Source organism: Stegodyphus dumicola, chromosome 4, assembly GCF_044657685.1.
Source record: "Stegodyphus dumicola isolate Sdum_Otavi_A_Nest chromosome 4, ASM4465768v1".
NCBI classification, from domain to species: domain Eukaryota; kingdom Metazoa; phylum Arthropoda; class Arachnida; order Araneae; family Eresidae; genus Stegodyphus; species Stegodyphus dumicola.
In genome coordinates, this window is record NC_140771.1 from 11,418,658 (window position 1) to 11,442,762 (window position 24,105).

Below are 24,105 nucleotides of genomic sequence, written 5' to 3' on the forward strand. Positions count from 1 at the left end.
CTTACGCGCAGCACGAAAGACACACGCACTCTTTCTTTTATTATATGTAGCACGCTACCTTATAAAGTCAAAGTTTTGATTTAAAAAAAAAAAAAAAAAAAAAAAAAAAAAAAAAAAAAAAAAAAAGTAGGCAGTTTTATTATGCCTAGAGGAGTACACAAGTAAAATTTTGTGAAGATAGCACTTATCGTTTTAATTGTGTGGGTGTGCCCAAAGTGGCACACTGATTGAATAGAGGTTCGAAAAAAGTGCTGAAACGAGCATTCTTGTCAATGAACTGACCGATGAGATGCAGAGAAACAAAGAATACAGACTCTCAGTTGTTCTAGATTGTCGGTGAGCCCGGTCTGGGCACACCTAGGGTTCGCCGTTTTATTTTAGGCAAGATTTCAAGGTAAAAATTTAAAACTAATATAGAATAAGGAGATTAGCATACAGCCAAAAAATAACACAGAAATTTCTTTTCAAACCATTCCTTTTATACCCTAAAAAAGACCTGAAAGATTTCTTTGAAAAATGAAGGTCTTAAAATCTAAACATGGCTAAAATATATGGAGTGGTTTGTGTTGAGCTGCCATCTAGTATAAATAAAGAAGGTTCAGAGTAACCTATAGTAATGTATAAATCCTTTTCCATTCAATTTTTCTGTGCGTACAGAAGGAAATTTTTAGGTGTGTCCAGACCGGACACACTGTGCCGCAAAGTGTTAAATAGCTGTGTATTTTTAAAATGTAAAATGTGTTTACAGAATTATATTTGCTTACACTTTGCGCTAAAGATTATTTCAAAGCTTAAACGTAGACTTTTGAAATGACTTCGTATGCTATAACCTCAGGGTATGAACGAAAGGCTCATGACACGCAAGAGGATAATAAAGGTGTATGAAAAGGCTGTTGATTTAAAACAATTGTTAAAAAGTGAAGCTGCATTTTAACTGAGATAGTGTCAGAGTGTGGTTTTGCTGGATAATTATGTCGCATGAATGGAGTTGCCCTATTTGTCATTCTGTACCCGTGCAATGGAGAGGAAGCGAAGAATCGGTGAGGAATTATATTGCCAAAGAAAGATACGAAAATATGTTCTTTCACACTAAGCAAAATTTATCTTTTAAAGCAAAATTTCTCTTTAACTGCTTGATGTACACGTGTCTTTGACTATCTATCTTCACAATGGTAAATGGAAACTGCCAGCAGGAATATTAAAATATTTTGTAACTAGCAACTCTGTTCTAATTCTTTAGATTTCCTTTCTTGGTTTAGATTTATTAACTTGTAAGAACAAGAATTTAAGTTTTTCCTTTAAAATGAATCTACTATTTTCTAAAGCAATGTTGCAACATATCTAACGCACTGATGCGTGAAAAATAACCGCTCCGTCATAAACTGTTATAAATTGCAGGATTTGTACAAATGGAGCAAATTGGTGTCTTTATTTCCTTCTGTGACACTCTTGGACAACAAAATATTGCAAATCTAGAAGAAGGAATACAGTGACAGAATGTTAAATTTACTGTGATGGCTTCAGGATTTGTTGCAAGGGTCAGATACCATAAAACCGCCTTAAATAGCCTACGTAACTGCAAGAAGAACGATTTAGAAGATTTTTATTACGACGACTTTAAAATTACTAAAAATGGTTTTTAAGTTCAAAATTATAGCAAATAGTAACAGAAGGCCAAAAGTTTTGTAAAACAAATTTTGGAAAGTAGAAAATAAGAGATTCTTACTTTAAATAGAATTGATATACTTGATGAAATACTTGAGAGAATAAAGCCTAACGTTAATTTCCGACTAATTGTTCATAAAGTGTAGCTTTATGCTATGAATTTTTAACTTATAGCTTTTTAACTTATTATGAAAGCTGTATGATATATGAAAGCTATATGACCAGATATAATGATTTTGCAGGACAGGAAGCCATGCGCAGACTATGTTATTTCCTAGCTCTATTTTCGTTTTGGCATTTTGCGTTGGTTCACTATAAATATCCGATTCACTTTTCAAATTGTTGCCATCAAATATTACACCCTGTATTATATTTAAAGAAACTAATGAAAAATCTGCGTAAATGTATTATGTTTCTCGCATTGTGATAAAACAAAGATACATAGAACCATCAAATTTTGAATAACGTACGCTTCCACCCGAATATGGGCATCTGGAAGCCCAAATTTGGAATTTGTTTTATTATCGATTTCATACTTTGTAAACCTTTAACGAATTTTTGATTGGCAAACTCAACGATTTCAAAGCAAGCAATGGCAACACCCTACGAAATAAAAAAAAACATTTTTAGCTCCAGCGCGCGAGACTGTGTATCGGAAATTCTTAAGTTATGCTCATTTTAAAATTATTTTGCCATATTGCTGTGGAACGGAATTTTATGGTTCAAGTGCGAAGAAAATGACATTTAATCAATAAAAGTAAAACGCAAAACGTTAAGAAAAACGCCCCTTTGGACGTAATTTTAAAATTTGAAACCTTTCAGATTATTTATTTTTAATTAATTATTTATTTATTTTGGAGTAGGAGACGTGAAAAATGAGCAATGCTTACGCCGGGTCTCTACCTGGACCTCTCGAATACGCGAAGAGCGTGCTAACTATTACACCACGAGAGCATGCAGGAAAGAGGGAGTAAATACTTTATATACTCCCCCTTTTAAAGGGCGACCGGGGATTGGGGAACCTAAACGCCAAATCCTAAGGGGTGAAGAATTATCATCCACCGCCTTTTTGTTCGGGTGCCACTGTAGAAACCTTAGGTTTTTTGCATGTGGGAGACCTGAATAATGAGCAATGCCCTCGCCGGGACTCGAACCTGGGACTCTCGAATATGTACCGAGTGTGCTACCGTTGCACCACGAAGGCATGCAGAAAAAGGAAGGGGGAAATACTTTATACTTATATTGATAGCATTTACACATAAGCGCTTATACCTGCTTTAGATCTGGAAGATCGTATCTTATTGCTAGCATAATATCACACAAATTCATGACTGAAATCGAGTTTCGAAAGTATCATAGATATACTAGAGAAAAGTGGCTGAGCATTATGGTCTGTTTAATCGAAGCTATAGTTGTTTCGTAATTAGTAGTGCTTTAAATACGGAGGTAGGCTCATGAATCTATGAACACTTCTCTGCAATTTATTTTTCTGAATGTACGTTGCTCTGAGATGAATCAACACTCATCAGAATACCTACATGTACTCTCAACGATCTTGATGACAAAGGCGTACTTTAACAAGATAATGAGATCCACTGCTTTCGCTATCCAGCAATGGATCGCATTACATTATCAAGATTTTATTCCGTAAAGTTATAACCTATCCTTTGAAAATTTTTGCAGGGTAAAATGGAAAAAAAAAAGTATAGGATATATTAAAGCAAGTATATGATCTAGGAAACCAGAGTTACAGAGTTACATTTCAGAATATCATCGCTTTATTGCAATTAACCATATCGCATTTAAGAAAATGCCTATTTTTAATAATTGTATTTAAAAAAATGCCTATTTTTAATAATTGTATTCAAAAAAAGGCCCAATTAATTAAGAAAAACCAGGAGATAATTCGTCATCTACCGTTTCCAAAACGATATGAATAGCGTGTGTGTGTTTGTGATTATGGCAAATGCTATATCGAGGGCTATCTGCCTAAGGGGAGGGACGCTATGAATAGCAAAATAGTGTGAAAGGGAGAAAAATTGTGTGTAGTTATAAAAGTGAAAAGTTACAAAAGTGTGCGTGTAGTTATAAAAATGTGAAAGTGAGCAAAACTGTGTGTAGTAATGCGGTTAATAAAATCTATTGTGATATTCTGCGTCCCTCAAATTGCTTTCATTTTACAAGCGATATGGTACAGTTATAGCGAATGCATATTGACAGCTATCCCTAGGGAAAGGTACCGGCAACTTAATTTTCAATACTTGAATGCAATTGACTTTCTTCTTCTTCGCGGGAAAACTAAAAGAGAGCTAACCTTTATTACATACCTATCGCATATCTTTTGATCTTTCAGTGTGTGCTTTGAATGTAAAGAATAATTTATGTACAAAAATCTTAATATTGTTACGAATTTCGTACATATAGGGGTAATTTTAGTGAAAGCCTATTAACATTGATTAAATGGCTATCTCTGTAATCTGGCGACATATCGCTAAACTGGCAAAGGTTTCTGTGACTAATTTTTGTCGCCAAATTTGGCGACAGTTCGCAAAAGTCTCCAAACGTCGGTACCATTTGGCGACATTTTGTTCCGATCGTTATTTATCTGTAATGGGCATCGTAACTGAATAATTGTGATTGATGTTCTGTGTAACTGTAACCGTATTCGACTCTCATATGCCTTCCAATAATTTTGAGAAGCAGAAAATACTAGAAATATCTCGGCAGACGGGGAGAAACTAAATAAGACCGGAGGAAGTATTGCTTTTTGAATAGTAGCTATGAGTTGTTTAGTTCAAAGTTGACTTCGGAGTATTAAGATACCTGCGGGTTAGTTTCGTTCTTTAGATGCGCTTTGCATCCCCTTGTGTTTAACCTTCTTAGTAGTTTGAAGTGTAACTACTGATTGTACTTTGTGATGCTGTGAAGAGTTATGCGATTAATTTCATGGAAAGTTCCAGCACTATGAAGTGTTGCCTTTGATAAAATAAATTTTATCATTCCTATCATCGGACCTGTGTGCATTCAGTCTATTACAAAGGCGTACGCACGTAATAATATTATTTTTATTTTGTAAAGTAATATATTTTTGCTTCTCTTTTAATAGTAGGTTATATTGTATTAGCCATTGTTTTGTTAGTTATTCAGTTTTTATATTTTATATAGAAAGCTTCTTAAGAAGTAGCGCGTGACGCGTTTGTCTGAAAGTTACGTGGGAATTGTCAATTGATTATTTTCCTACTTTCCTTACTGTTTCTATTATTAACTCATTTATGATTTATTTATTGTTGCTTGCTAAACCTTGAGTAAGGGTAAACTGTTAATTACTTCACACCGAGTTTGAAGTTTTATAATATCAGATTCATTTCTACTGTTTTCGAAATCTATGCAATTTTTTTACTTTTCATGATTAATAATATTTTATGTATAAAAGTCTTAATGAAGTTTACGATACAAGCCTATCGTCGAATATAATTCACCAGAATTTTTTTTTATAATATCTTCATCAATGTTTCCCCATTTTCCTGTTATTCGTGTTTTTAGTTCGGTTTATGATTTTATGTCGCATCTTCGTACTCTAACCTGTATCTTCTCTAAATGCGTTTTATCGGTATTAATTTAGTGAGTGAGATGGTGTTTTTAAAACTTGGGGATAATTACGACGTTTTCTTACTTCAGTTTTCCTCCGATTTTCTTCGTCAGAGCATTTCTTACGACTACGAAAAATTTTTAAATATGAATTAAATTATAACAAAATAAGCAAAGAATAAAGGCAAACGAATTTGTAAACGTTATCAAAATGAAAAAAAATCGTTTCATAATATTTTATTTATAAAATTTTACAAAAATGTTTTGGTGTACGATCCCTTTTGTCGTGTGTCTTATCTATGCGTACTTACATTTCATTGTAGAAAAAAAAAAGGTCTGCCTTAAAAAAAAAAATAAAAGTTTGATTATTCAAAATCGCATGGAAATGGTATGAAAAAATCAGATGTGTACACCACATGACTTCCTTGTACGGAATATTAAATTATACGCATTTTTTCTTGCATTTCATTTAAACTTATTGGATTGAATTAAATCTACTTCGCCGATAGCGCATAAACCACAATAGAATAAATGCACTCTTTAAAATTCACTCTAGTATTTATTTACCATAGCAACACCCTCGCGCTAGATTCACTTAACAGTATTATATTTCATTCATATTATAACTCATAATGCACAAAATTTATATCATTTAAAGAATAGAATTATCTAATCGTTGCCACATGTTCTTTTCAAATACTATAATAAAGCTCGAAAGATGTATAAAAGAAATTAAGCAAATAAAACAAAAAAGAAACAGTTTTTCACAGACGATTGAGTATTTCTCATTCAATAAACTCAGTTCTCACTTCGCGAGAAGGCAAAAATACATAAAAACTCAAAATATCTATATTAAAAATTACGAAATAAATCTTAAACACTTATTTCCTCGAAAAAATTCAAGAAAGGATTAAGCATGATTTAATTCGCAATAATAAATGAAAGCGTTATCTTTGTTGTTGCGAAGCTAAGTTTCTCTGCATTGGCAACAAATCCACTAGTCTGCTGTTTCAAATGTAAACGATCAATGGCCGCCATAAAAAAAGGCTTAGCGGCACTTAAACAACTTTAAAATTGTTGATAATTCTAAAAATATTGCATACAGATTTACTAAAGGCATAAAATCCTTAACCGGAAGATAAAAACAACATAATTCATTCATTTTTAAAGCAAAAAATGTACAATTTACAAACATATAAGAGTAAAGAAACTGAGATCACTGAGCCGGGTAACAGACTGGATATATATATAAATATATTTATATACGTTTGGTGGGGCCGATTGCAACCAAAATACGAGGTGCACATCTACATATTATAGCAGTCCTATATACAAAATTTCAACGTTCTGAGGCTACTCGTTTTTGAATTATGCGAGATACGTACGTACATACGTTCGTACAGACGCCACGAAAAATTCTCTTCAGAATTAATTTTAAAGCAGTTTTATAATTTTTTTGGAGGAAAAGAGTGTTTTATTCTGTCCTTACGTACAGATATCACGGAAATACATCGTTAAATTGCATTCGAAAGAGGTTAAAATGGATATTTTCGTTGAAATATGCTGCCTGAAACTTTTCGCGATTACAATACTTCCTTTTTACTTCGTACAATTAAGTAAAAATAATGAGCTTTATATTCCAATTCAATTCCGGGTTACAGTGCTTTTCTACAAATACTTAAAGTGTCCGAACACTTCTGGAAGCCACTGTATTTAGAGGTACGTGGAAGAAAAAAAGCAAAAAAGGGTTAAAAAAGTACTGATTTTTACTAAAGAAAACACTACTGTAAATAATTTTATTGGAAAAAAGTGCAATAGAGATATATTAAACATGCCATATATAAGACTTCTTTTGCATGATATGCCAGTAATAATCTCTCTGCCAACGGAAAAAAAAAAAAAAAAAGTTTTTTTTTTTGCTTTGAAAGAATTCTTAAATGATGTCTAGGAAGATAAAAGAATGGTAAAAAAATCCCGATTTCTTTTTCATGCTGAACTTAATGTTACGTTACTTTTCAAATTCATAGACGTATTACTTTCCAAATTCATAGACGTATAAATGTAAACTTAGGAGAAAAAATAACTTTAAGGTATTTCTCCCGCCTTCTTGGCATGCCTTCCTGGTGTGGTGGTCTGCACGCTGGGGACGTATTCCAGAAGTCCGCGGTTCGATTGAGGCGAAGGCGTTGCTAATTTTTCATCTCTTTTGATTCCAAAAATTACCTAATGTCTCTACAGTGGCGCCCGAACTAGAAAGGTTGTGGATAATGATTCTCCTCACCCAGGATTTGGCGATTGGTTCTCCTAAAAACCCTAGTCGCCCTTTAAAAGGGGGAATATATAAGGTATTTCTCCCACCCTCTAAGCATGCCTTCGTGGTGTGGTGGTCTGCACGCTGGACGCGTACTTCAGAGGTACGCGGTTCGATTCCCGGCGAAGGCGATTGTTCATTTTTCATCTCTCTTGCTTTCAAAAATTACCTAATGTCTCTACAAATGTACATTTTGAGTAAAATTTTGTTGATTTCCGAGGAGCTGTGAGATATCTCCCTCATATCTGCTTATGAAGCAGAGAGACCCACATCTGTTTGCCTTTAAAATTGACAGAGTTTATTCAAAACATACGCCAGTACGGTTACTTTTTTTTTCCTAATTTTAAATTATACGCTGAAGAGCTTCTCTTCCGATTGAAAGCGAAACTTGTTTACAACTTTTGAAAACTTCAGATTGCTTTCTTACTTTACTGTTATTATTGAGAGGACTTTGTTGTTCAATGATCGAAATGGAAGAAAGGGGTCAATTCTGACATCACAGAATTTCGAGAAATATAAAAGTGTTTTTCCGACGAGCGTGGTGTGAGATATTTAACCCCATTCGATGAAGTCGTTTCATTCGAATGCTCTCTGAAGCATATCGCCTCAATTCTCAAGCCTTCTGGTATTTCGAGGCCGTGGTTTGAAGAATTCTAATCCCTTTCTTTCTTCATTACCGGTTAGAAAAAACTCTGTGAGATAAATACATCGAAATCCTTCACTGCATAGTCGATTCACCTTACGCAATGGTTCCCACAAGTCAAAATCCAACGCTTTGCTGAACATTTTGATGCTTTCTCTCTTCGTCTTCCTAGCACAAATATGAATGTATGTAGGTCCAATTTTTAATCACAAGCAGGATTCTGTATATCTGTATATTAAAGGTCCACGCAGGCCTTGTCAAGTACATCGTACAACCGAGTACATTATATATGTCATTTTTCTCCTCTTTCTGTAACTGATCGAGCAGCAAATCGTTATACAGAAAATGAGTTGATAAGTAACGCGTATAAATTTTTTGCGAAAAAAAAAATTTGAAATGTTTCAGATATTAAATTACGTCCGAAGGGGCATTTTTTAACGTTTTGTGTGTGTGTTACCTTTATTTATTAAATATCATGTGTTTTGCACTTAAACCATGAAATTCAGTTCACTAGCAATGTCGCAAAATAATTTTAAAAAAATGAGCCTATCTTTAGAATTTCCGATACACAGTTCTGCGCGGTGGAGATAAAAGGGCTTTTTTTTCCTCCGCAGAGTGTTGCCGTTGCTCGATTACAAATCGTTGAGTTTGTTATTCAAAAATTCGTTAAGGTTTTACAAATATGAAATCGATTATAAAACAAATTCCAAATTTCAAATTGGGTCTTCCACATGCCCATATTCGTAGGAGGATTACGTCATTCAAAATTCCATGTCTCTATGTACCTTTGCTTTATCACAATGCGAAATGCGAGAAATATACATACATTTATGCAGATTTTTCATTATTTAATTTCTTCAAATATAATGCAGGACTCTAATATTTTGTGGCAACAGTTTGAAAAGTGAACCGACATTTATGAGTCCGACGCAAAATGCCAAAGCGAAACTAATAGTCCTTCGGGATTCAAATCCATTTGGACTAAAAATAGGCTGCAGCGCTAGTCATTTCATTGAAAAATTGTGCATGCCGTCGAACTAGTGTAGTCTTTAGTGACTATGATTACCGTACCGAAGAGCCCGAGTTCGAATGCTGAAGATGGCATGAGGCAAGGTCCGTACGTTTCACTGTACGGACCTTGGGCATGAGGTTTGTAAATGTGTATTGTCTATGCGTCATGGGGATACTCCAAATATGCGGCGAGCTTAAAGAAATTTCTCTAGAGAAATTGGTAGTAAGGAAAGAAGGGTAGGAGACCTCAACCTGGTCCTCCCTCTCCCCCAGGTGCTCTCCGTCAAAATTTGGGGCGTAACGGAGCCGTGCTGTCGCACATATGGTGCTCAAGGCTCATGGAAACGACAGACGTATTTGACTCCTTGCCACGATGAGTGTCATGGACTTTTGCTGACCATTGTCAGGTAGATGAGATTAGTAACAGCAATTACCAAAATGTGTATTATAATAGCGACGTCTTTCAAGCACTTTTCATTTTGAACCATTTTTTATCTTTGTGGCTGTTGTTGTTGTGACTTATCTCACTTGCTTGACATTAACATCAGAACAAGCCGACGAAATTTGTCGTGGCAAGGAGTGCAAGACTACGCCTGTCGTTGGCAAGACCCTTGAGCATCCTGCAGTTGACAGTACGACTTCAGTATGACCCTGCAGTTGACAGTTCCGTCTCCAGATTTGGCGGAGAGCACCTCGGGTGGAATGGGCCTGGGGGGTCTACTTCTCTTTCCCTTCCACCAACTTCTCGAGAGCACTTAGGGCTTGCTAATTTTGATGGAAAGCACCTCAAGGAGGGGACGAGTCCGAGGGTCACCCACCCCTCTTCCCGTACAACCCACCTGTCGAGAGACTTTCGGCTCGCCGCATGTTTTGAGCACCCCCACGCCTCACAGACATTATACATTTACAAACATCCATGCCTTCTGTGGGATTCGAATCCAAGCTCTTCCATATGGCAGTCAGCGTCGCCCGTTGGGCGGCACCTTCACCTTTCAATCTTTATTTCGGAAGCAAACTTCATAAAATTAATGAAGATTAAAATTTCAAACTGATGCAACCATTAAAAATTCTCTCTTCTCTTCTAACTGCATGTTCAAATTGTTTATTTTTTCAAATAGAAGTATATGTTTACGACCAACTGTTGGGAAAATAGAAGCGGGGTAACTTTTGACTCTTACTTATAATAATCAATGAAACTTGACTTATTCGTGAGCCACAACCTTTAATGCCCTTACTTGGCTGTAACGGATTGGTAACAGAGTCTTCTTCTTCTCTCGTAAGATAGCGGTCTGTGAAACCGTAACTAAATAACGAACCTGCATTTTCTGTAAATAAATACATGTTGCTGTTTTCTAGTCCATGAATTTTCTGGAAGAAGGGTTGCCAGAGCCTCAAGGTGATTCGATGCTATTTCCACCCCAGTTTTGAGGGAGAGTACCCCAATGGATGGTCCGAGGGTCTTCCACATCTCTCCCTTAACATTAATCCATACTAGAACACTTTCGGCTGGCCATATATTTAGGGTGCCCTCATGCCGCAAAGACACCATACGCTTACAAACATCCATGTCTTTGGGATTCGAACCCGGATCTTTCGGTACCACGGTAGGCTCCCCTAACCACTATACTGCTTGGTTTTACTTTTATGAAGAATATTTCTTTTTTCCACATCCTAACCTATTTATCACTATCCATTTAATTAAGAACTCTTGCGGAGTCATTAGGTTATCTTAATGCAAAGAGACATGGAAAACGCGAAATGCCTTCGCCGGGACTCGAACCTGGACCTCTCGAATACGCGCCGTGTGTGCTGACCACTACACCACGAAGGCATGCAGAAAGGAGAGAGAAAATACCTTATATTCTATTCTTACTAAGATGAGGCTTGAGATCTTATGCAAAAATTATTCCAAATATGAGTGTTGTTATGACGAAAACTGTGACTGCTTTTCTCTGATAACAAAATATAATCACTCCGAAATGCATTATCTAAATAAGAAAGAAGAAAAAAATCGAAAGTAAATTTACTTCTAACGGCATAAATTCTAACGGCATAAATATTTCATCTAATTCTTAAACTTTACAAATTTTCTATATGTAAATTCTTTAAAATAAAACTCTTCCCTGTTTTAAGTTTTTTCTTATAATATTTACTTGTTGAAAATCGCAAAATTAGCTTCATTATTTTCTAGCTTCAATACGGTTTTAATTTAATTATAATTTGTCTTAACTGCAAGGCATGTGTTTCATAGGCGTCAAATTTTAGCATGATGTGAAAAAAATTTCATTTCTCATTTTTTACTTCTATAAATCCCTGATGAAATAATAATAAAAAATAAGAATCTCTGAAGATCATGCATGCTTCAAGTTGGTAATTTTCTTCTACCCCAGGTTTATATTTGAGTTTAAATGCAAAACGTTTTACTCAAAATATGCCCAGGAAAAGATCTTTTATAAATCCCTCTAAAAGAAAATGCAAAAGACTTGAAAATAATTCGTGAATTCATAATTTAAATTAGGAATATGAAACTACTTTATTTTACTAACTATTCCGTGGATTTAGTAGACCTGCCAGTGGCCGAACGGCAAAGTCGCTGAACTCTGGGAGTTGGGTCTGAAGTTCGATTCCCGCGAACGGCTGGGTACATAGGCGTTTTCGTGTTTTTTTCCTCTGCGTAGAGGGTTCCTGTGTAGAATCAGTTTCCCTTAGAAAGTCCTCCACAAAGACATCCTTCCCTTAACCCTTTGCGGCACAGTGTGTCCGGTCTGGACACGCCTAAAAACTTCCTTCTGTACGCACAGAAAAATTGAATTAAAAAGGATTTATAGGTTACTATAGGTTACTCTGAACCTTCTTTATTTATAGTAGATGGCAGCTCAACACAAACCACTTCATATATTTTAGCGATGTTTAGTTTTTTAAGACCCTCATTTTTCAAAGAAATCTTCCAGATTTTTTTTTTTTTTTTTTTTTTTTTTTTTAAGGATATAAAAGGAATTTTTTGAAAAGAAATTTCTATGTTTTTGGGCTGTATGCTAATCTCCGTTTTCTATATTAGTTTTAAATTTTTACCTTGAAATCTTGCCTAAAATCAAACGGCGAACCCTAGTTGTGCCCAGACCGAGCACACCAATAATCTAGGACAACTGAGAGTTTGTATTATTTGTTTCTCCGCATCTCGTCAGTCAGTTCATTGACAACAATGCTCGTTTCATCACTCTTTTCGAAGCTCTATTCAATGTGCCACTTTGGGCACACCCACAGAATTAAAACGATAAGTGCTATCTTCGCAAAATTTTACTTGTGTACTCCTCTAGGCCTAATTAGACTGCCTACTTTTTTATTATTTTTTTTTATCAAAACTCCAACTTTAAAAGGTAGCGTGCCGGGAAGGATTAAAGCAGATAGCTCTCGAGTGCTTTACCATAATCAAACAAATCAAACCAAACCGTCGATTTAGTAACAGATACGTAACACTGCGTTCTGCGTTTGTGCATTTTTGCGTTTGTTACCAATACGCAGAATGTTTTGCTGCGATTATAAATCTCATAGTTTTAAGGCACTTATTAGTAGCCGAAACAAAATTTAGCATTCATTTCGTTTTCTGTTCCAAAGCCATTGTGAAATTGGATTCTGTATTACAATAACGACGGATATCTCAAATCTATTTAAAGCAAAAAATATATCAGTAACAATAAATACTTTAATTAAATAGCTACAGATCATTAAAATATTTTTGCTAACGAAGAATAATTGTTTCGGAGGTAACATAGTCTAAAAATGTTCTTTTTATTGCAACGATAAGTCTTTGCTACAGAAAATTAATTCCTCCCGCCACACGTATTACGGTTATCATGCTCAATTGATACAGGATATCATTCCTCAATACCCAACAACATGATATCATTTCGGCTTCATCAGCTAGCGTGGAATAAAAATGGTGCAAGGCCGAGAGTTAGAGTCCCCGAAAATAACGATTAATTGCTCTCCGGCGAGAAAAAGACACACACATTTATTTCTGATCCACCAACGAAGCCCGCATTTCCGGTCATCTTCTTCAGAAACAATCGTCAAGAGATCGTATCTGCTCCCATTGTGCTTTGGCATCCGAACATCCCCGACGCCGCCCGAGGGGGCTTTCAGGAAAAGAAAAAATGGTTCTGCATTCAGATCTACCGCTTCAGTAGCTCTGAAAATTGATAAAGGTTCTAAGACAATACGGGTTAACGAGAGAAGAGAATGGAGCTGGAGATAAGACAAGGCGTCTGTATCGCTTATTGCGGCTGACAAAACAACACAAACATGTATGAACAGTACATGTGAACAATCTTATGACGAGTGATAGATACAGAGGAGCAAAATAGTCCAATAATAAACTCGAAAACATCAGACTTGTTACAAAACATATGCACGATAAAACGCTTTGAATTGGGAACGAACAAAATATTAAGGTAAATCATTTTTGAAAGGTTTGTTAGGAAGACTAGTGTATTGTGTGAACTAAGGCTTAAATGATGCTTAATGAACACGAAGGGATTTCTTTTACTTAAAGCCTTAACAGATTATCGTACAATTTATTCCATGATCTCATTTTCGTGGTTTTCTTCGGGTATAATGTGATTCCCTTGCAACGCTCTTTTGAAACTCTTCCAAGAAGGCACCCCTTTGCAGACGAACTTCGAGTTCTTTGATGTAAAATAGCTGGGTGTCTATCTTAAGTAATCTATAATTTAACAAAGCAGTGCGGGAAATCTAAAATTATCCTTGAATAATTTGTGAGCACGGGAAAATAATACTAATGTTATTTAAGAAATGTTCAGTTTTTTTAAACCCTACTCTAAGTTTCGTATCAGATGACAAGAGTTTAATTTCTTATTTCTCTTATAGGAATAACCTATAACATGTAATTAAATCTTTCTATAATCGTAGAGATTATAGCAGGGTTTAGTTTCTAAAATAGAATTTCTTAAATTGGAAGTGACGGAGCCTTATGGAAGGCCGCTAGGAAGGGACAATAAAATTTGTAAGGTGTTTCTCCCGCCTTCCTAGCGTGCCTTCGTGGTGTAGTGGTCAGCACACTGAGCCGGTATTTCAGAGGTCCGTGGTTCGATTCCGAGGAAGGTGTTGCTCATTTTTCACCTTTCCTGCTTAAAAAAAAAAAATAATAATGTCTCTACAAAATAATTTTAAAATAGCATATCTTTAGAATTTCCGATGCACATTCTCACGCGCTGGAGATAAAAATCTTCTTCTTCCGATGCAGTGTTGCCATTGCTCGCTTTGAAATCGCTGAGTTTCTTAATCAAGAATTCATAACTGCTTTGCAGAATATGAAGCAGGTAATAGAACAAATTCCAAATTCCACACTTAAGCTTCCAGATGCCCATATTCGGGTGGAGATGTGCGTTATTCAAAATTTAATGGCAGTAGCTACTGTTGTTTTATCACAATGCGAGAAATATAGACACATTTATAAGTGATTCAGACTTTTAAATTTTTTTATGAAAAATGTCAAAACGAAATCAATAACCGTTCTGGGCTAAGAGATAAAAATTTAATAAGTTATTAAATTATTGAGAAATAGTTAAATAGCAACACAAAATGTCGAATATCGTCATATTTGAGGCACTGGCTAAAATAAAATTTCATTGCAAAAATAAAAAATAACTTAAATGAAAAGTGAACAACAAAAGAGTAAAGAATAACAGGAGATTATTGAAGAAAACTTTAAAGATGTGTGGGTATGAAAAGAAGGAGGGAAAAAAATCGAACACTTTCAAACCACGGTGCACATCCGATATAATTCTAATTCTGAAGCAGAATGTGAGAGAGGGAAAAATTCCTCCGAATCTGAGAACAAATGTATGGTTCTGAGCAGGTGACAGTTTTCGTTCTCCATATTTGATTATAGTTCTAAAATGTTTTCAAGCGTTTTGTTTTTCCGTTGCAAGTCACTAGTGTTGGACATGATCACTTCCCCTGCATTTTTGGAAATGAAAACTTTTCTCGTTCTTCTAAATCATTGCATTCATATAAATCATTTATTTCCTTTAAGAGGATCAAACCTCTGTTGAAGAGTTTGTATGTTAGGCAAAGAGAAACATGCTTTCAGAAGTTAGAATGGTTTCTTGAGGTTTGTCTATTATTAAAATAACATTTTTGGTAGAAAATATCAGACGAAAACCCCACTGATGTAATTACACTTCAACTGACGAAGGTAGAATACACGACAGAACTCGATTATGACAAATTTTTTACACATAAGGGTCGAAAAGGCAGATAGGCAAATACAACAGAAATAAACAAATAGTTTCAAGAATGAAATAAATAAAAAATAAAAAATAATAATTTCAAAAAATCTGATAGCTTTCAGATTTTACCTTACGTCCATAGGGACTTTTCTTAACCTACGTTACCTTTACTTATTAAATGGCTGTATTTGTCTGTCCTTTCATAGAGGGTAACGGTAGCCCACCTATTAGGTGATTTCACAATAAAATGGCCACTACATCCGGCCTTAGTAGCGGCCAAGCGTAAGTCGGCTTGTAGAAAAAAAAATAAAAATAAAAAAAAGGGGTCTTCGAAGGACCAATTTGCTCTTAAAACGTGAAGTAAAATTAAGAACGAATACTGAACATTCAGTTATTACATTCAATGGTGGAAATTTCATAATTTGAAAAACCAACACTTTTGCTTTCAACAATCCTTGTTCAACCCTTGCTTTAGAGCAACAATGTTGCCGGAGGCAACAATGTTTCTCGAAGCATGCATGACCTAAAATTCGAAATCGCCGAAAAGCATTCGGGCGCTAAAAAAACAAAAACATTCCGACGAAGAAACTCTGGAAGATGTTTTCCTTTCAAAATCATTCCTTTGCAAGGTCTTAGCCCTTTCGATTTTGAATAGTGAAGAAATTGAATGCGAGGTCGAATTCTGTTTCAAAGACTCCATATATAATATCAGGCCTTGCCGATTGTTAACCATAAGCAAAGCGAGTTTATGCGAATATTCTTACATTTTTCTGTGTCTTCAGTATATAAGCAATTAAAAGCACATTTATGCTGCTAAAGTCACTTAAAAAAAAGTTTGAAAATTAAATGAATACGTTATTTAAAGGTATAAAAATATTGTAATATGAAAAAATGCAACACCACAAATGTATTTAATGTTGCCTTTCCACGGAAATTCCACCATAAGCACAGATACATGTTCGCGATTCAGATCGATGTTTCGCTTCGTATGGAGCACTGCGATGGAAAAACATGATTTTTATGACTTGACTTTGCATTCTCTTGAAATTTTGTATGACACTACAAAATTTAATTACAGTACTTTTTCCTTTTTTCGGCCTTTCTTTAAAGCTTATACTGTATTTTCTCCCTCCGTCCAGCATGCCTTCGCATATTCGAGAGGTTCAGGCTCCAGTGCCGGCAAGGCCGTTGCATACTTTTCCAATCCCCTACTTCAGAATAACCTAGTGACTCTGTAGTGGCACCCAAACAAAAAGGTGGTGGACGATAATTCGTTACCACTAAGATTTGGCGGTAGAGTTGTGGAGACATTAAGTATTTTTGGAAGCAGGCAAGATGAAAAATTAGCAACGCCTTCGCCGGGAAAGGAACCGCGGACTTCTCGATTTCGCGCTGAGCGTGCAGACCACTACACCACGAAGGCTCATTAAGGAGGCGGGAGAAATACCTTATATAATGCCCCTTTTAATGAGCTACTGGAATTTTTTAGAAGACCCAATCGGCAAATCCGAATCATCACTAACACCCTTTTAGTTCGAGCACCACTGTAGAGACATTAGGCATTTTTGGAAGCAGGCAAGATGAAAAGTTAGCAACGCCTCCGCGGGGAATTGAACCGCGAATCTCTCAATTACGCGCTGAGCGTGCAGACCACTACACCACGAAGGCTCATTAAAAAAGGCGAGGGAAATACCTTATAGGGTTACCTCTTTCCCAGTCACCCTTTAAGAAGGGAGAGTATCTTAAGTATTTTCTCCATCCGTCCAGCGTTTCTTCGTGGTGTAGCGATTGCACGCTCGGTGCATATTCGAGGTGTCTAGGTTCGATTCTCGACGAGGGCATTGCACATTTTTCACATACCCTGCTTCAAAATAACCTAATGGCTCTACAAGGTTATTAGCTAAGCTATCAGAATCCTTTAACATTTTCCGTGGGCTATAGAGACCAATTCAATTGTTTATGTATTAGGGCCATTTAGTCAGCTTTTTTTTTACAGGAAGGAGCAGGACTTAACATGGAAGCGGCAGATCTAGGAATGAATTTTCCACGGATTTTGATGCATTACTTCACTATTGCTTTTAAAGAACAAAACATGTAAAAGTAATAAAGCAGCATCTTTTATTATCCAAGACAGCCGCTCAACCGGATAGCGATTAGCGATGCTGACTGTTGCCCCAAAGAGACCGGGTTCGAATCCCGAGAAGGCATGAATGTTTGCAAATATATAGTGTCTGCGCGGCATGGGGGCACTCTAAATATGCGGCGAGCCGAAAGTCTCTCGACAGGTTGGTGGTATGGGAAGAGGATTGGGTGACACTCGGACACGTCCCCTCCTCGAAGGGCTTTCCATCAAAACTGGCTGGCGGAACTGAGCATAATGCTGTCATCAGCTGTCATCTGCATAATGCTCAAGGCTCTCGTCGACGACAAGTGCAGTCTTGTACTTTTTGCCACGATGAATTTCTCGTGTTACTAAAGGGAGATAAGTAACAACAACAACAATTCCGATATATGCAAGTTAGGTAGTTCAGGGGAATTTAAAAACCATAGGCATTACATAAATGCTGTTAGTATTCTGCTTACGCACTTCCAACTTGTATTGCTTGCTCCATACACCATGGCACAAAATTAAATAAAGTTTTAATAATTTTTTTTTCCAATGGCTGATTCGGAAGAATTACAAATGTAACCCAGTCCATTAATCTTTACAAGACCGGATGTGGTAGTCTTTTTTATTATGGAGGCACCTAATAGGTGTGCCACCGTCGCCTTTCCTATGAAGGGACGGACAGTTACATCCATGCCTTCTCCGGGATTCGAACGCAGGCCCTTTGGCGTCGCTGTCAGCTTCCCTGACCACCATACCGACTGGACGGCGCTTTAATAAATTATTAAATAAAGAAATAACCAAACAAGATGGCTAACCAATCATTCTACCTTACGTCTGATGTTCTTCAAAATCTGGCGGAGGACTTTCGTAATGCAGTCCACGCTATATAACAGGTCTTGAACATTTCTTATAAAAGATAAATCAGTTTTACCTCTTTCTTCCCAGTTCGTTGTTGTGTTATTGGGACTTATGTCACTTTTCTAATATCAGAACAAGCCCACGAAATTCGTCGTGGTAAGGAGTGCAAGACTGCACCTGTCGTTGGTGAACGACTTGAGCACCATACAGGTACAGTACGACTTCGCTCGGGTCGCCCCCACTTTTGATTGAGAGAATCCTCGGGTACGGGTTCGAGAAACTCCCATTCCTTTTACCCTACCATCAACCTCTCGAAAGAACATTCGGCTCGCCGCATATTTAGAGCACCTCCTGTGCCGCACAGACACTATGCAAACATCCATGCCTTCTCTGGGATACAAACCTCGGGCCTTCGGTACGGTAATGAGTATCACTAACTACTCTCCAATTTGGGTGGCTCCCGGTTTTTATAATTCTAAAGAAAGATTGGTTAATAGTTCACTAATTTATTACAAGTTTTAGAGAATTTAACTTCAATTTCTTTTACTTCTCAATTGCACAATCAGATGATAATTAGAATGAACAGAGTAAGATCAGCTTACATTTTATTTCACTGATAATTAAGTCCAAAAATTCTTGTTAAATTGGTTCCATGAATGGTTTTCAATTTTTAAAATTTTTCTAAGATCTCTTTAACAAAGCAAGTTGTCATCAGATGCAAGAGACATGAAATGTTACCGAAATGCTGTATTAAGCATTGTCAGTCTATAAGGTATTTCTCCCGCGTTCTTAACGTGCCTTCGTGGTGTAGTAGTCTGCATGCTGGGCAAGTATCCAGAGGTCCGTGGCTCGATTCCAGGCGAAGGCATTGTTTAATTTTCATTCTATCTGTTTAAAAATAACCTAATATCTCTACAGTGGCGCCCGAACTAAAAGGGTGTTGGATGATGATTCTCCACACCCAGGATTTGGCGATTGTGTTCCCTAAAAAAAGCCCAGTCGCCCTTTAAAAGGGGGAGTATATAAGGTATTTCTCACGCCTTCTTAGCGTGCCTTCCTGGTGTAGGGGCCTGCATGCTGGTCGCGTATCCAGGTGTTTCGATTCACGGCCAAGGAGTTGCTCATTTTTCACTTCTTGCTGTTTCAAAAATAACCTAAGTTCTCTACAAGTCTACTGCAGTAGAAAGTGTACATGTTATACGTATTGTAAGTTAAATTAAGATTTACACTCTGAATATTAGAAGTTCAAACAACAGCAATCAGCGTTAGTTTTCATAAATTTTCAGGGTCTAGTTTAAAAGTTTTACTGCGGAAGCTTCTTCTGCTGCAAGAATGAAACTGATAAAAGACTAGCTTGTACTCACGCGATACCAATGAAACTGAATATCACCGACCGTCGTTTTCACTCCTGCAACTGCAGAAGAATGATCTGTAGTAAAACTTTCAAAACTAATATTGCAAATTTATGCAATTTAACGCTGATTGCCGTTGGTTGAACTTCTAATAACGTTCAGAATTATTGGTTATATAGGCAAATCTTTGATGGTTTGAATCACAGCATCAAACGGGTAACTGAAAAAATTTCCATGTTAAGATGCAAGTTCTTATAAAACATGGTACTGCATTCTCATACTTACGCAAGAACTTAATTCAGATGCAAAATATTACACAGCCCTAATGAAATCACCTCGGTAATATTGAAAGCCTGATCATGAATGAAACAGACCATCAGCTGGATTTTCCATAAAGGTATGCTAGAAGTGTGCATTGATTACTATTTGAATATCATTTTAAAAGACAAGACACCAAAAATGTCTTTTTTATTCTACAAAAGCTCAGAGGAACCAAGACAGATACATGACAGTATGTGTCTTTTTTATAAAAGCACGTGGAGCAGGCAAAGAGTTGCCGTGAAGTATTCGGCTAAGGTCGTACCGGGTCAACTGCTTCTAAAATAGTGTAGGAGTTTGACTATTGTTTATGAATTTTGAAAGTTTCTGCCTTTCAATAATTTGTTACGAGGATCGGGGAATTGTTGAACGTTTTAGGATCTACCACATCTAAACGATCTGAGGCTTCTACTCAGATATGTAATGTCCACCTACGTAGGTCGTGTATTTTTACAGGCGGCTTTTAAGGCGTAGATAAAGTAGCTCCTTTGACCTTAACTCAATTTATACTCAACTAGCAGTTGCATGCCATTTTTAATGATGTATATTATTTATTGTCGTAAATTAGAAAATGCACTAAAGATAAATTAAAGAAAGAGGCATTATGCATTCCCACGAAAAGTGTTGATTTTAATAAAAAGTTTCTTTAAAAAAATTAAATAAATAAAAATAAAACGTAGAGAAATCTACGCACAAGAAAGGTGTGGGCGTTCTTCCTTACTCACTGAACAAAAAATTTAGAAGAATTTTAAATTAAAAAAAAAATCTGAAAGTTTTCAGATTTTATATTACGCCCAAAAGGGACTTTTTATAACGTTTTGTTGTTACATTTCATTTAGGAAATATCCGGTTCTTCGCAATGAGCACAACTTAAGAATTTCCGATACACAGTCTCACGCGCTGGAGGTAAAAATGTTTTTTTTTTTTTTTTTTTATTTATTTATTTATTTATTTATTTATTTATTTCGTAGAGTGTTGCCATTGCTTGCTTTGAAATCGTCGAGTTTGTCAATTAAAAAATCGTTAAAGTTTTACAAAATATGAAATAGTTAATAAAATAAATTCCAAATACAAAGTTCGGGCTACTAGGCATCCATATGCGGGTGAACGACTACGCTATTGAAAATTTGATGGCTTTTGGCTCAGCTGTTTTTTCAGAATGCGAGATGCGTTCGTATATTCATACAGTTTCTTCATTATTTAATATCTTTAAATACAATACAGGGTGATAATATTGGTGGCAACAATTTGAAAAGTGATTCAGCGCAAAATGCCGTTTCGGGAGTAATAGCCCTTCAGGGCTAATAAAAAGCATTTAAAAAGATCTTTATTTATTTGTTTACAAAGTCCTTATTTCTGCTGGGAAGAGGTTACAATTAAGCATGGTTATTATTTAAAACTCCAACTGCGCTAAAAGAATAAGTATGAGTTAATAACATCTTGACCTATTATCCTTTTTTCAGCTCATTTAAGTTACGATTGATGCATTGTGACAATGCTTCTTTGTAAATGTACTAAAAGGGTAGAATGTAAATGAAAGAAGATATTAAATCTCACGCACATGCACCTATCAGTTTTTGTCGCAATTTCTCATCGGTCTGGAGTTAATGACCTGATTTAAAAACTAGAAATTAAAATCAACTGCCAATGCATGTGACTTTAATACAAATTACTTTTGAAAATAAATTATTTTTCTCTCTTTCCTTGTATGAAATAAAGGAAATATAGTAACCGCGAAAAATTTTGGTTATCAGATTTCAACAGAAATATCCATTTTCCAAATATCCATCCAAATGTCCACGTGAATAATTATAAAGGCGAATGACTATAAATGTCAATAAATATGCACTATATTCCCGCCAAATCTCAAAAGCGGGGAAAAATATATGATTTGAGAGAAGAATAACAGAACGAAAATAACACCATCTGTTTGTGCAAACAAAAATTATTTCCTTGCCAACCCATTACAATGAATAGCTTTTATAGATGTAGTTTGCTGCACATCTGAAGCAATTCTAAACGTGTGACTTCTAAAAGTTACTCGTTTTACATAATTTTATGAATGACAGTAATTTTTTGTTTTAATGATGTAGTAATGAAGTTCATTAGGGATTAAAATTTGTTATTTTTAAATGGACAAGTTTAATTTTATGGAAATATTCACTTTGAAAGGTTCGAATTTTTGAAAATATAGTCAAATTAATCAAATAAACTTTTGATTTGATCAAAATCATATCCGTTTTCGGACAGAATTCTCACGAGGTAAGAAATGTTACTTGCTCAATAATGCTATAATAAAGCGCATGCAAAACTGCTGAGTTCAGAAACACGTACTATTCCTTAAAACGTTATATTAAGGAAATTTAGCGATTGTCAGTCATGATAAAATAAAATTTGCCATTTTTAGAACAATTAATAAAATAATTTTTGAATTTTTGGCTTCTACAGAGTTTTATAAACTACTTCAATAGATTATTAAATGCCTTTTTAAAAAAAAGAAATTGTTTACTATATTAACTACCGGTGCTGCAATATACTTCTTAACTTAAACAAAACATTCATAGCTTGCCCATTTAAAATAACTCGACTAATTATTTTACAATACACCATTTTAGAATTGTACAATAAAGGTTTTACATTAATTGCTTCATTTGTATTAACTCTTAGAAAAGCGAAGCCTTCACTAATTTATATGCTTAAAATATCGAAATGTCTATCTTCGTCCATTACCTATCCCGTTCATTTCCTCCCCTCTCCGTCCGTTAACGCACAAAAAGGTGTGAAAATTCCAAATGACATCCCTTCTACTTCCTAACAAAGAAGCTTTCGTTAGCCTTTTAGGACAAGCTGCCTGTAATAAACTGATGCAATGTAATAAGGGAAACTGAACCTGCTACTGTATAGCTTAGAGGAAAGGGAAAAAAACATCTTAATCTCGGCCGTTTTGGGCGGTTGCGGTCGTTTGAATAAAAGGCTATTTCGGGCGTTTTGACTTTCAAAGAGCCTATTTTGACCTATTTAAAAATACAGTGATACCTAATAGTAGTTGCGTTCAAATGATTGAGAAGTAACAGTTTAAGAATGTACACATTTCTGGAACATAACTTTAACAAAAATTAATGTACCAGATAATAAAAATCGATTGCTGTTCTTATAAGCGAACACAGATAGCAAAATGGCAAATTTTATTTAATTTGCTTAAAACTCATTTCAGCAGCTTTGCTTGTGCTTTCTAAGAATAATAAATAATTATTTTCACACTTCTTTGAATTTGACCGAAATATGCCAAACATTATTACAGATTTAATATAATTTTTATATTACAGAGGTAGAAATAGAAAGCTACTAACGTTAGTTTGGAAGAATTACCAAGGATTTGTTGAAATAGTTAATTATATTCTTTGTTATAACTTATACTGCTATACTAGCTTTCTATAGGTGCTGATTTCATGGGTATAAAGGTTTGATAATGAAAATATATAATCGGAAAACATTTAATAGATGGTGATCTAATAGACTATTTTGTCTTTGAACTACTCACTTTAAATATGAATTTTTCAGGTTCTAAATTCTCTTGGAATGGCAGTTCCAACATTTTGGTCTCCTTGGTTGGATAACAGTATCGTATGGTTGCGTTTAGTTCAGGGTCTCTTGGTACCTTGTGTTTTATTGCTGGCAGATATGCCCCACAGGAGTGCACTACGTAACATGCTGCGACAGCCAGGACGCATTTACAGACATCTATCAGGTTAGTATCTGTATTTTAATTCTTTAAAGTATTTTAGAATTATGCCTTATTGCCTTCATATGCTTTCTTACTTAGTTAAACATTTTTAAAAGTTATCTCGAAAAGATTTCTTGCCCATTGTTAACTTATATTATGTTCGCTTGAGTAATGCAAGTCTGCTTTCCAACATTGTATTTTATATCTGTATTTTGTTTCTTTAAAGTAATTGAGAATTGTGCCTTATTGGATTAATATACTTTCTTGCTTCGTT

At 35.5% G+C, this 24,105-nt stretch overlaps 1 protein-coding gene across 1 annotated transcript in view; it reads left to right on the plus strand.

Moving 5' to 3' along the window:
- Positions 1-24,105, plus strand: part of LOC118197197 (uncharacterized) — a 99,157-nt gene that overhangs the window by 47,712 nt on the left and 27,340 nt on the right. The window contains exon 4 of the mRNA XM_035368705.2: positions 23,669-23,855. Coding sequence (XP_035224596.1) covers positions 23,669-23,855 — 187 coding nt within the window. The remainder of the gene's footprint in view (positions 1-23,668; positions 23,856-24,105) is intronic.